Here is a 13,068-nt window from a genome sequence, read left to right as displayed (position 1 = left end):
GGCAGCAAATTCCAGGGGAATTCGGGAGCCGACAAGCAGCAGGGAGCTGTTAACCCCTTGTCCACTGAAGCCCATCCTACCTGTACCAGCATTTAACAAACCCCCACCACTACAATAATAATGCCGATAATGTGTTGAGCACTTACTGTATGCAAGGCACCGTGGTGAGTGCCTTACCTGCATAGAAAACTTAGGAGGGTATTAATTTTATAGAAAAATAAATGGAGGCTCAGAGAAGTGACTTGACCAAGGTCACCCATCAGCAAAGGGCAGAGCCTGGAATTAAACCCTGAACTCAATTCCTCTCTGACTCAGTCTTTCCTGAGGTCCTGCCTTGGCTCAGCTGGGACCACAGAACTGGGGTGTCTGCCTCTGGCCGCCTGCCCTCCTCATCTCCACCGCAGCCCTCAGTTAAACTGGCTGATCTGTGAAATTCCGATTCCCTAATTACCCACAGCTGTAAGACGTCTGTTTAATGACAATTCCCAGGACTTGTAATCACACGACCGTGGGTTCAAGTCCCAGCTTGGCCCCTGCCGCTTGTGCTCTTATACCCTTTATGAGACTCAGTTTCCCCACCTGCAACTGGAAAGATGTGAGAGTCTCCGCTTCTAGAACAGAAAGGTCAACCCACACAAAGGGGCATGGGACTCCGTTTGGAGGGGACAGGGCAGTACGGAGGCAGAGTGTGGCCAGGGAAACCTATTCGCAGCGAGAAGGCTCCGGCCGCCCCCTCCGAGGACTCCCGCAGACCCCAGGCTGCACCCCGTTCCCGGTCCTGGGCCAGGCCCAATCCCTCCCCCAACCTCGGTAAGCCTCTCCAAGGGGCGGGGCCGTTGCTCTCAAAGCCCGCCCCGTCTCGGAATTACCGTCTCTGATTGGAAGCCTAACTAGGCCAGGTCAGCCCGCAGCTGCGATAGGCCCAAGTGCCCGCCCGTCGGCGAACAACAATCTGGATAAATGTCACAGATGTAATATTGAGCAAAAGAAACCAGGCACAAAAGAATAAATCGTAATAACTTCGTATAGCATACATTATACGAAGTTATACGACCCCTCAGGGAGGGACTTAAAGGGCCGCCGCGTTGGGAGGCCGCGGGATACCCCTGCGCTGACCGCTCGGGGCCCGCGACGCCCACATCCCGCGCCGGCCCGACCCGCGCCACCATGTAAACGCTGCCCGCAAGCGGACGCTGGCTTCTCAGCCTGGGACCCCTCCGCCCCGGCCCGGGTCCCCCGGCGCTCGATGAGGTGAGAGGGGACCCGGCCACGGGAGGGGCGATTCAGGCCCCGGGGTCGCCCCCTTCGGAGGGGAGTGTCTACGAAGCCCGCGTTTGGGCGTCTGGGGAGCCACGGAGCCCCAGTGGCCTCAGTCCCGCCACAGGCATGGCGGGCACCCGGGAGGCGGGGGCCGGGCTCCGGGGAGGGGGCTGGCGCGGCATGTCTGCGCCGCTCCCGCAGTCCGGGGTTAGGGCCCCGCGCGGGGTGGGGGTCACCGACTGACCCTCCGTATGTCCGCGGCCACTGTGGGCCGGGCCTTTAGCGTGCATTACCGCAGCGGCGTCCAGACTTGCGGGCTGGATGGGGTGGTCTCATCTCCAGGCCCTAGACAATGGGGGTGCGCTGCTCCCTAACCCCCTTCAGTTATGTAACCGCCTGCGGTTGCCATGGACACGGGGGGAGGAGGTGGCCCAGGGAGCAGGATGAAGGCCTGGAGGCTCTCAGCCAGGACCTTGCCTTCTCCATCCTTATCGCCAGCACTGGTGGGGGCTTACATGGCAGACCCCAAAACCCAGGGCACTAAGCAGGGGGATTGGAGAGCAGCTTCTTTCCAGAGTGTGAGCTTGCTCCTCTGTGAAATAGGCGAGGTTCACCCCGGTCTTGGGGAGCTGGGCAAAGCCTTCTGAGGCTGTCCCCAACTCCCTCCCCATATCCTCACCATTCAGGGGCCACGTTCAGAGCCACAGGCCTGTGTTACAGGCCCACTGGGGATTTGCACTGTTTCAGATGCCTTAAGAGGCCATCATCGTGTGCGCGTTGATGAAAGAGTACATGCATGAATGAATGAATGGGCTTAGGAGGCCATAATTGCTATAAACTCCAGCTGGTGGGAAGGGGGATGTTCCCAGGGCTGGGCCACATTTGTCACAATGTTCCCTCTTCCGGGAAGCCCTCCTGAGTCCACCACCACCTCCCTATGGACACCCCATGGGGTCAGCCATAGCCAGGTTCTTCTGTCTGAGAATAGACGAGGCTGGCCAGGAGAGTGGCAAGCCACCATGAAGGCACTCCAGACAAAATATCTCGGGGCCTTGGCTGGCTGGCTCTGGCCCTCCCTAAACTGGAGCCTAGAAGAGGCCTCCCAGACCAGCTCACATGACCCAGGTGCAGGGAGTGGGGTGCTGCAGGGGTGAAGGGCTCCCATTGAGACCACCCCTGAGCTGGCTGCTGCCCCCACTCACAGGAAACACCATGCTGACAGGGGTGACGGACGGTATCTTCTGCTGCCTGCTGGGCACACCCCCCAATGCCGTAGGGCCACTGGAAAGCGTCGAGTCCAGCGATGGCTACACCTTTGTGGAGGTCAAGCCTGGCCGCGTGTTGCGGGTGAAGCATGCTGGACCCGCCCCAGTGCCCACCCCACCTCCACTGTCACCACCCGATGGCGTCCAGGGGGACCGGTCCGGCTTGGTCCGCTGCCAGCGCCGGATCACCGTGTACCGCAGCGGGCGGTTGCTGGTGGAGAACCTGGGCCGGGCACCTCGAGCTGACCTCCTTCAGGGGCAGAATGGCTGTGGGGAGCCACCAGCTGCCCTCGAGGTGGAGCTGGCCGACCCGGCAGGTGGTGATAACCACTCGGGCCCAGGCAGTGCCGGCAGTGGCGGGAGGCGGAGGCGAGCCCGGCGCCCCAAGAGGACCATCCACATTGACTGTGAGAAGCATATCACTAGCTGCAAGGGCGCCCAGGCCGACGTGGTGCTCTTTTTCATCCATGGTGTCGGCGGCTCCCTGGCCATCTGGAAGGAGCAACTGGACTTCTTTGTGCGCCTAGGCTATGAGGTGGTGGCACCTGACCTAGCCGGCCACGGGGCCAGCTCTGCGCCCCAGGTGGCTGCAGCCTATACCTTCTATGCGCTGGCTGAGGACATGCGGGCTATCTTCAAGCGCTATGCCAAGAAGCGAAACGTGCTCATTGGGCATTCCTACGGGTAAGCAGACCCTGGTGTGGGGTGGGGGTGAAGGGTGGGGGCCGGCAGGGACTGGACACCAGTCACAAAATGCTGATTTCCCTCCTTGAAAAATCCAATTAAAACCTGCAACCAGACAGAGGGATTCCCACCACCCCGCTATTGTTTCACATTGTTTTAAAGTGGTGTTTCTCAGTCCCTGCACTTTGACATTTGGGGCCAGGTAATTCTTTTCTGTGAGGGGGTGTAGGATGGCTGGTTAGCTCACTGGCTGAGCGTGGTGCTGACACCACCAAGTCAAGGGTTAAGATCCCCTTACCGGGCATCTTTAAAAAAGAAATATCATCTGCTCTGGAGATCCCTGTGCAGTCAGGAAGGGCTAATTGGAATCCCATAAATGCTAGGTATTTGCAAAGACACAGGTTGCTGTAATTCACTCTCCCATAAAGGGCTGATAATACCATCTAAAGCTTACCAAGAGCCCACTCCACGGAAGGCTTTTGGGCCCTAGGGTTCTGGCTTCTGCCAAGTGGTCCCATTTCCTCCTTTACCCAGGAAGAAAGGCCAGATATGATAAGCCAGCCACTGTTTCAGAGGCTGTAGCCCAAGCAATTAGACAAGAAAAGAAATAAGTTACACAAGTATCTGAAAGACAGGAATCCAGGCTGAAAGGTAACACAGTTCTCATTTGTTTATGTGATAACATCCCCAAAAGTTAGTGATTATGATAAATAATTTCTCTAATTAAATGAACATCCATCTATGGTAGTCCCTGTGATCCCCTAACAATGCTATGCTATGAGGTCAGCACATTTACCATTTCAGGGATCTGGAGACTGAAACTCAGAAGGGTTAAGCAACTTGCCCAAGGACACATAGAAAGCCACTGGCACAGTGAAGTCTGCCTTACTCCTGCCTGTATCCTGTCCCTTTACAGCAGGGGTCAGCAAACTTTTTCTTAAAGGGCCAGATAGTAATATTTTAGATGTGCAGGCCATACAATCTCTGTTGGAACTTCTCAACTCTGCTATTGTAGCTTGAAAGCAGCCAGACATGGCTGTGTTCCAGTAAAACTTTATTTACAAAATATTTTATAAATGTCCAAAATTGTAAACTTTATTTACAAAAACAAGCAGCTAGTACACAGGCCACAGTTTGCCTACCCCTGGTTTAAAGGGAAGGAGGAGCTGGACTTCAGGGGCTCTTCAGTCTTTCCGCTTCTACCTTGCCTAAGGGAAGTAGGTAATACCATGTGCAGAGGCAGGTGAGAGAAGATCCTCAAAGAGAAGGGACACACAGGGAACAGTGACCTCCTCTGGGCAGCCAGAAGGGTTTGTTTAATCAGATTGTTCACTTGGTAATAAGTATTTCTTACTGCTTTGCGGGTCATGGTGACTTTAAGAATCTGACAAATGGCCGGCCAGTTAGTTTAGTCCATTAGAGAAGAGCCTTGTAACACCAAGGTCAAGGGTTCAGACCCCTGAACCAGCCAGCCACCAAAAAAAAAAAAAAAAGAATCTGATGGAAGTTCTGGATCCACATCCTTCTTAAAAAAAAAAAGAAAAAAAAAATTTCACCCTCAACACTCAGTCCACTCAGTCTCACAGTTTCAGAGCTTTCAAGATGCCCCATCCATACCTAACCCCATCAGGTACCCGTAGACTCCAGGGGAAGAATCTTGACCTTTAAGGACCTTAGGGAGGGCATTAACCCCCTCACTGTCTGCATCCTGCTGACCACCACCCTTCAATCCTCCCCACCACCCCACCCACTCTGGGCAGTGTCTCCTTCTGCACATTCCTGGCACATGAGTACCCAGACCTGGTACACAAGGTGATCATGATCAATGGCGGGGGCCCCACAGCACTGGAGCCCAGCTTCTGCTCAATCTTCAACATGCCCACCTGCGTCCTGCACTGCTTGTCACCCTGCCTGGCCTGGAGCTTCCTCAAGTAAGTGCCCTAACCCCAAAAACTGTGGTCCTGGCCCTGGAGGACTGCGTCATCTCCTGGAATTGGGTGGGAGGGGAGGCTGTACTGCTGGGGTTGAGGCTGGCACCAGGGGCGGCCCCTATGATGATCTGGCTGGCATGAGGAGCTCCAAAGGTGCCTCTCCACAACCAGGGCTGGCTTCGCCCGCCAAGGGGCCAAAGAAAAGCAGCTGCTAAAGGAGGGCAATGCATTCAACGTGTCGTCCTTTGTACTGCGGGCCATGATGAGTGGCCAGTATTGGCCAGAGGGTGACGAAGTCTACCACGCTGAGCTTACAGTGCCCGTCCTGCTCGTCCACGGCATGCATGACAAGTTTGTGCCGGTGGAGGAAGACCAGCGAATGGCTGAGGTAGGAGCTGGACGCCTGGGATGTCACCTCCCCCAAAATCTCCCATGTGCAGCCCAGAGGCGTGGCCCCAGGTGGGTGTGGTCTCTTGGTGTGCATGGTCTCTAGAGGAGGCTCTGCTTTGTGGTCTGAGCTCAGGCAAATAGGAGCGTTAGAGTCAAAAGTAGAACCTAGAAAGCTGGGCTGCTCTGGAGAGGTGTTAACAATGATGTGCCATCCCCACTGCACATAAGGCTCTTTTCATAGCTGGGCTATGTATAAGAAACCAATGACTGACTATATAATTCTGGGAGAGGGCGCCAGGGGATCCTTAGGTTAGAAACTCCCAAGAAAGGGTTTTGGGGTCCTTAGCACTTAGAATAGTTCTGGACTGGCGGTTCTTAACCAGGGATGATTCTGCCCCCAGAGGACACTTGGAAATGTCTGGGACATTTTTGGTTGTTATGACTGAGGGGGAGAGAGGTGCTACTGGCATTTGATGGGTGGAGGCTGGGTGGAGGCTGGGGACACTGCTCAACACCCTTCAATGTGCAGGACAGCTCCACAGCAAAGAATGATCCTGCCCCAAATATCAGTAGGGCCACGGGTGAGAAATCCTACCTTGACATGACAGTCTGTCTATCTACCTATCCGTGATTCTTTGCCTCCTGGGACATTTAGCAATATCTGGAGACATTTTAAGTTGTCACATTGTGTGTGTGTTGGGGGGGTTACTGCTATTGGCATCTACTGGGTCAAGGCCAGGGCCATTGCTAAATATCCTACAGTGCACAGGACAGCCCCCCCACCCCAAAGAAGATCGAGCTCCAAATGTCAGTACTGCAAAGGTTGAGAAATACTCCTTTGGGCATACTGTGGGCACTTAATAAATGAATAGCTATTTGGGATCCAACAGGGTGACAGGTCATCCTCGAGCTCCCCCTTGAGTGGAACTGGAGGGATGAGGGGTAGACTGCAGGAGGGACTTCCCAATGCTGCAGGCCGTGAATGGATGGTGTGGGAGCGCCAGGGCAGCCTGGCCCCACCACCCTGCCCTGGCCCATCCTGAGCCCCACTTCCTCTGCAGATCTTACTCCTGGCCTTCCTGAAGCTCATCGACGAAGGCAGTCACATGGTGATGCTGGAGTGCCCCGAAACGGTTAACACGCTGCTCCACGAATTCCTGCTCTGGGAGCCCGAGCCCTCGCCTAAGGCTCTGCCCGAGCCCCTGCCCGCGCCTCCGGAGGAGAAAAAGTAGCCACCAGGCCCTCGGGGCATCGCTTGGTGAGCAGAGGCGCGGGAGGATGAGGCCGGGGCCAGCGCCAGTTCTGCAGCACGGGCCACCTGGGCAGGCTGCTCGCTCCAGTGGAGGGAGCCAGGCCAGGGAGGCGCCCCCAGGCCAGCGGGGCGGAGCGTGGCATCGGTGGGGGGAGCCAGGTGGACCCTCGGCTCCCCGCTCCTGTCCTGCGGAGCCTGTTGCTGGGGCCACAGCCAGGACCCCGCTGAGGATGACCTTGTACAGAATCCCCCTCCCCCCACCCCCAGCATCAGGGCCAAGGCCAGCCCTTCGCCCTGCTCTGCGTCCTCGATCCTGGGGCCCAGAAGCCCCGCAGGGACCCTCAGGGCCCCGTCCCATTGACCGAGACACCCCTATCCCCAATTCCTCGGCGCTGGGAGCTGTTGCCCAAGGGGGGAGGGTTGGGGGGGATCTCGCGCCACCAAACCTGCACATCGCAACTTGTAACTCAATAAAAAGAAGTGACAATCGGAGTCTCCAGACCTGTCCTGGGTCACTGCAGGGCAAGATCTTTGCCACCCTGAGCCTGTTTTTGCACCTGCAGACTAGGCTGACGCTGGTGCCTCCCCCTCAGGGCTGACCTTGAGATTCCAGGCTTGCTTCCCGAGTCCCCGCTCCCACCTCAGAACGCAGGGGCTGCTCGGGCAGTATTTCTAGAGTGCCAGGCAGATTATCAAGGGGTGAGCTCCCCATCCCCGGCGGGGAAGAGGAGGCCCAACTGAGGTTGAGGTGAGGATCGGTGGCCTTTGCATGGGATTACAACCACCATAATTGAGTGCCCACTGTATACCAGGCCCTGTACTGAATGCCTGACGCCCACTGGTTTATCGAATCCCACTCACTCCACCCCATCCCACCCAACAAGTCAGTACCTCTCACTATCCCTGTCTTATCTTTCTATTTGGTTTAGGGTCACCGTCATAAAGATGATTTTTTTTAAACCACCAAATCTGTTTTTTTCTTTTATGACCAACTAAAGGATTTCTCTGCCTAAGGCCATATATTTGCTTTTCTATATTTTATTTTATTTATTTATTGCGGCTGGCCGGTAACAGGATCTGAACTCCTGACCTTTGTGTTATTGTCACCATGCTCCAATCTATTAAGCTAACCGGCCAGCACTGTATTTCGTTTTAATGAACACATATCTAGGTCTGTGGTTTGTGTGAATGGCGGGAGGGGAGAGGAAATTGTCTCCTCAGATGTCAGTCTTCTGTCCTTCCCCACTGGTGTGTGAGCCCACCTTTAGTTTAGACCCGGGAGTCTTACCAAGAGCAATTGTGTCCACTGGAAAACTCTGGACATATTTTTGATCGCCACAACTGGGGGGTGGTGGGGAAGTCACGGATGCTGCTCAACACCCTGCAATGCACGCGAAAGACCCCAGAGCAGAGACGAATCCATCCTCAAATGTCATTAGGGCCGAGGCTGGGAAACCCTGTTAGACAAGTCTCATGTTCTTTGGGTCTTTCGAGGCCTCTGGATCTTCTCCAATGACCTGTTTGTGTATTCAGGGGGCGATGGCACCCTGTTGTCATTGCTGTCGCTTGATTAGACGACTTGGTGTCTGCGAGGCCTCCCTGTTTTTCTACGCCGCAGGAAACGGAAGCCCAGGGAGAGGTTTGCACAGCTCCGTTACCGGCGGCAGAGCCCCGCCCCCTACGTGCCCTGATTCGCTGAGCCGTGATGACGGACAGGCGCTGAAGCCAATGAGGCAGCGGATCTCCCCAAGTCCCTAAACCCGTAGGGCCATTTGAAGAAACAACTTCTAGAAACTTAGAGACCGCCTTCCCCCCTCCCCCCCAAAAACCCGGACCGCAGACATCAAAAGCAGCATCTCACCAGGATGGCGGCTGGGGATTTACTTAACTTTCTGCACACGTGCGTAGTCTGAAGCCTCATAGCATTGCTGGAGATTGGGGTTATTCTCATTTTATAGTGGAAGAAACAGGTTCAGAGAAGCAACTCCAGAAGGCTGGGGTTGCACAGCGATCCCGAGCAAGGCTGGTCTCTCCCAAAGTCACACATCACCCCCGTCGGCCCCTTGAGAGCCTCACCCTCCCCCGCTTCCCCGAGATTTTCCACCCGGGCCTCATGCAGAGCTCCAAGCCTCACACTTTACCCACATGACCTCATTTGATCCCTCCCATGACCCCCTGAGGTAGAGGAAACTGTGGCTCAGGCAGATAAAATTACTGGTACGAGGTCCCAAAGCTGGGAATCAGCAAACCTGGCTCTTTTTTGGTTTTTGGCAGCTGGCTGGTACAGGGATGGAACCCTGGATCTTGGTGTTAACAGCACCACGCTCTCACCCACTAAGCTAACCGGCCAGCCTGAACCCGGCTCTTGAGCTGGGCAGATACCTTGCATGTACCTGAGGAAGCCTCTGTCCACCCCTCAGTGTGGGTCCCGTGTCTGGGAGATAAAAGTGGACTCTATCCACATAGAACCAGACTGCCAAACCACTGGAGCGTTCCAAAGCACCTTCTGGTTCCCCACTTGGCCTCCTCCCACGACGGGGAGCTCACTACCTTCCCAGGAGTACCATATTTAACAGCCTGAGGGGGGGATCTGCCCTGGTGCTCCCTTTGCACATGTACACATACACACACACTCACACACAGCCCCTTCTGAAGCAAGAGACGAGGGTTGCTCTCAGCACGGGGCAGCTGGGACCTTTAAACACCCTGATCTCTACCCAGGCTGGACAGCCAGTTCCCCAGCACTCAGCCACGAGCCTGGATGTCCTGGGGCCGCAGCTCTCGCTCGCCCTCGGCCAGGAAGACACGGAGGGCACGGTGCAGCAGGTGCACCCCCAAGCGCTGCCGCCGAGCAGGTGACCAGCCTGCCACCACTCCATAGCAGTGCCCTTGCTTCTGGTTGGTCAGTGTCTGGATCCCTGGAGAGATTGGGGGTGGGGTCACAAGGAAAGCTTCGGGGACCCCCCCCGCAGCCAAAGTATGTGACAGCAAACCCACTGTGTATTGGCCTCAAAGGGGTATAAAACAGTGGAGCAAAATACATGCATGTGCAGGTAGACTTGGTGCTCAATAATTGCTCACTGAACAAATGAACAGCACTGCTAGGGAAAGGGTGAGGGAATTGGTGGATCAAATGCCCCTTATGTGACAACCACCCCACATGCCTGGCACCCACCTAGGGCATCCACAAGACACGCCTCTCGTGTATAAGCCTCCACAGCGACCACATGCTGGAAGCAATGCAGGGAGATGACACCGCGACCACTGGCCCAGATGTCCAAGATCCGTTGTACCTTGGGGCAGGTCTGGTGGGGCAAGGGCCAGGTCAGGGGTTGGTTCCCCAATCCCTCCTTCCTCTACCTGTGCATGGCCTGGTTGACCCTGCCGGACCCTGACCCTTGTCCTCACACCTGTTTTGCTGGCTGCCCACGATAGCCAAGGGCCTCCCAGAGGTGGACATATGGCCGGGCCCGTGTCCCCTTTCCCACGTAGAAGACAGCACGTACGAAAGTCTGAAGGCACTCAGCCAGGGTCAGTGAGAAGGCTCGGGCTGGCAGGTCCTGAGTCTCCCTGGATGAAGTGATGAGTGTCCTCAGAGGCAGTCCCCAAAGTCACAGAAAAACCTGAACCCATGTCCAGTGGCCCTACTTTATAGGGCCTGACAGAGTGGCTGCTCCCCAAGGACACTTAGCAGCTTGAATTAGGTCCAACCACCTTTTGTAAAGAGGCTGATGACCAGAGAGGGCCAGTTTCTTTCCTAAGGACACACAGCGAATGAGAACCAACCCCAAATATTCTAGCTCTCACTTCTAGGTCTTTCCTGCCCTGAGTACCTGGGGTCCAGCAGCAGATACGTGAAGCTGGACTTTGCCATCCCCTCCCGCCACCTCCTGGCGGGATCCGGCTGCTCAAACTGCTGGGCGAGTGCATCCTCGTCTGCCTGGGTGTCTGGGATGTGGCCTGTCTGCAGGGCCTTGGCCAGTTCTGTGCTGTGCCCTGAAAAGTCTGGGCCTGGGAAGGGAAACTGAGTCAAGGGAGACAGAGGAAGGGGTGATTCTCAGGGATGAACAGAGACATGGGACTAAGAGCTAAAAGCTGTTTGGATGGTTCCTGGAGGCACCTTGCACTTCGATGCCCAGCAAAGACTAACCAGGAGCAGCCTGGGTTTCTTCCAGCCGTTGGAGGTAGTACCGCCGGGTGAAGGGCGTGATGGGGGCAGGGCTCTGGCCAAGCACTCGTAGTTTCTGCAGCAGCTCCAGGTCAGACACAGCGGGGGCTTGCAGGTGACAGCAAGAGGGGACAGAGTCCCTGCCTCCTGTGTAGCTCGCCTCATCCTCCTGACGGAGAGCGGCTATGTCACTATCGAAGGAGGTCTGGTCATCTGCCAGGAAGCAGAAGTCAGAGGGTCCAGGCGGTGATTTCCGTGGGTGGCTATGGGCTGGACTCCCATCCAGGAGGGATGGTGAGGAAGCAGAGGACTGGAAGCTGGCAGCATCTGACGAGGTCAGAGTCAGGGCCTGCAGACAGGCATTTATTTCTGCCTCGCTGCCCACCGTGATAGTTTCATGTGCCAGCTGTGCGGCACCCAGAGACCTAGGTCCACCAGGCAGAAGTCCCTGCCTGGTCTGGGGCCATGACCCAGCACAGGGGGAAGTGTCTGGGGCTGGGTCCTCAGCCCCAGAGACCTCAACTGCGGTGACAAAGGAGGCATCTGAGCAGCAGTCCTGGCACTCTAGGGGGGACGCTGGGCTTCCATCCTTGTTCACAGCCTCAAGGGAGGCATGGAGGCCGGGGGGTCCCAGGCCAGCCTCCAGGCACATGTCCCTGCTATCACCTCTACCCAGCCAGGTTTGGAGTGCTGTGGATTCCAGCGTCACATCGCGAGTTCCAGAGAGGCCTGGGCCTGGAGATGAGATGGGGTCAGGGAGGAAAGGGGGAGGGAGTGAGAGGCAGAGACGGGAAGTGGGTCACACAGAGAAACTGGAGCCACAGTGAGAAGGGAGAGTCCTAGGCAGAGCGAGCCATCCAGAGACAGTAGATGGGTGACAGTCAGAACCGGTGGGGGATGGTGGGTGCCAGAGACAATCAGAAACAGCTGGGAACAGAGGGAACACGCAGAGAGAGTCACTCCAATATGGTCCAGAAGTGAAGCCCCTGCAGCCATGCAGGCCCTACTCACGGGCAGCCTCAGTCCCGGGCTTCTGGGTCTCTGCCCCAGTCTGGGTCCAGGTCCGGTTCTGGGTCTTCGTCCGTGTGTCGAGCTTCCGCAGGACGGACGCACAGTCCCCGTGTCCCTGCTGCATGGCCAGGTCCAGCGGCCGAAGTCCGTCCTGAGGCGGAACGGTCAGCAGGGGGCGCCCGAGGCCCTCTCCCTCCCTGCCTCCCTCGGGAACCCCCCAACCTGGTCGCGCAGCTCGGGGTCCGCTCCTTGGCTCAGCAGCAGCTCCAGACCGCGGCGACACCCCCAGGCGGCGGCCACGTGCAGCGGCGTCAGCGCCTCGTCAGATCTGGGGCCGGAGCGCAAGAAGGGTCACTGGGGACTCCGCCCTCGGTCAGGGACCCATAGCCTCGGCTCTGAGCCCCCATCTCTGCCCTCCGGCCTGGGACACGGCCCTCGGTACTTCAATCCTGAGCCCTGCGGCCGAGACCCACACTTGTGCCATCCTACCCTAGAGTTTCCACCCCCAGATCCGAACACTCGATCCCTACTTTGGTCCCAGAGCGATCCCATGCACCGCCTTGGGTCTGGGACACCAGCACCTCCCTCGAACCTTAGCCCCCGTCCTTGGACGCTCAAGCTCCCTCCCCAAGACCCTCGAGCCCCACCCTCGAGCATCGAACCCCCGCCCTTGGCCCGTGGGGCGCCCTCTAGGGTTCCCAAGCCCCGGCCTCACCGAGCGTTGGGGTCCCCGCCTCCGCGCAGCAGCGCCCCGAGGCAGAGCAGGGCGCGAGGGCTCCGGGCTCCGGCCGCCAAGTGCACGGCCGCCGCGCCGTCCACTAGCACCAGGTTGGGGTCGGCGCCGCGGCTCAGCAGCTCCTCCACGGCCCTGCGAACAGGGGGTCAGAGTGGACCCCAGCCATCGCCCCTGCCCGCCCACCTGGGGCACCGCGCTCACCGCGGCTCCTGCTCCCGCAGCGCCCCCCTCAGCCGCAGCGCCAGGCCGGTCGCCGAGCCCGAGTCCGGGCCGTCCCCCAGCCCCATGGCCCGGCCCGCCGATTTCCAGTTTCCCGCGGCGACCTTGTGCGCACGCGCCGCCCCGCCCCTCGGCTCGGGTGCCGGCTCCCA

At 57.6% G+C, this 13,068-nt stretch overlaps 2 protein-coding genes across 2 annotated transcripts in view; one reads left to right on the top strand and one right to left on the bottom strand.

The window, feature by feature from the left end:
• Positions 1–1,085: 1,085 nt before the first annotated feature.
• On the top strand, positions 1,086–7,274 carry ABHD8 (abhydrolase domain containing 8). The gene is made up of 5 exons (XM_008580553.1): positions 1,086–1,251; positions 2,465–3,209; positions 4,970–5,140; positions 5,312–5,528; positions 6,592–7,274. Exons 2-5 carry the CDS (start codon positions 2,473–2,475, stop codon positions 6,760–6,762), a joined length of 1,296 nt encoding a protein of 431 aa, XP_008578775.1. The 5' UTR covers positions 1,086–1,251; positions 2,465–2,472; the 3' UTR covers positions 6,763–7,274.
• Positions 7,275–9,527: 2,253 nt separating this feature from the next.
• ANKLE1 (ankyrin repeat and LEM domain containing 1) overlaps positions 9,528–13,068 on the bottom strand; it is a 4,027-nt gene continuing 486 nt past the window's right edge. The window contains exons 2-10 of the mRNA XM_008580549.1: positions 12,899–13,062; positions 12,677–12,829; positions 12,184–12,289; positions 11,962–12,112; positions 10,933–11,685; positions 10,616–10,793; positions 10,194–10,352; positions 9,958–10,097; positions 9,528–9,700 (exon numbers count right to left, since the gene is read on the bottom strand). Coding sequence (XP_008578771.1) covers positions 9,528–9,700; positions 9,958–10,097; positions 10,194–10,352; positions 10,616–10,793; positions 10,933–11,685; positions 11,962–12,112; positions 12,184–12,289; positions 12,677–12,829; positions 12,899–13,062 — 1,977 coding nt within the window. The remainder of the gene's footprint in view (positions 9,701–9,957; positions 10,098–10,193; positions 10,353–10,615; positions 10,794–10,932; positions 11,686–11,961; positions 12,113–12,183; positions 12,290–12,676; positions 12,830–12,898; positions 13,063–13,068) is intronic.

The sequence above is a fragment of the Galeopterus variegatus genome, unplaced genomic scaffold, assembly GCF_000696425.1.
Source record: "Galeopterus variegatus unplaced genomic scaffold, G_variegatus-3.0.2 Scaffold2126, whole genome shotgun sequence".
Classification (NCBI taxonomy): Eukaryota; Metazoa; Chordata; class Mammalia; order Dermoptera; family Cynocephalidae; genus Galeopterus; species Galeopterus variegatus.
Note: the sequence above shows the minus strand (reverse complement) of the source record. Positions and strands in the feature narration are given on the sequence as shown.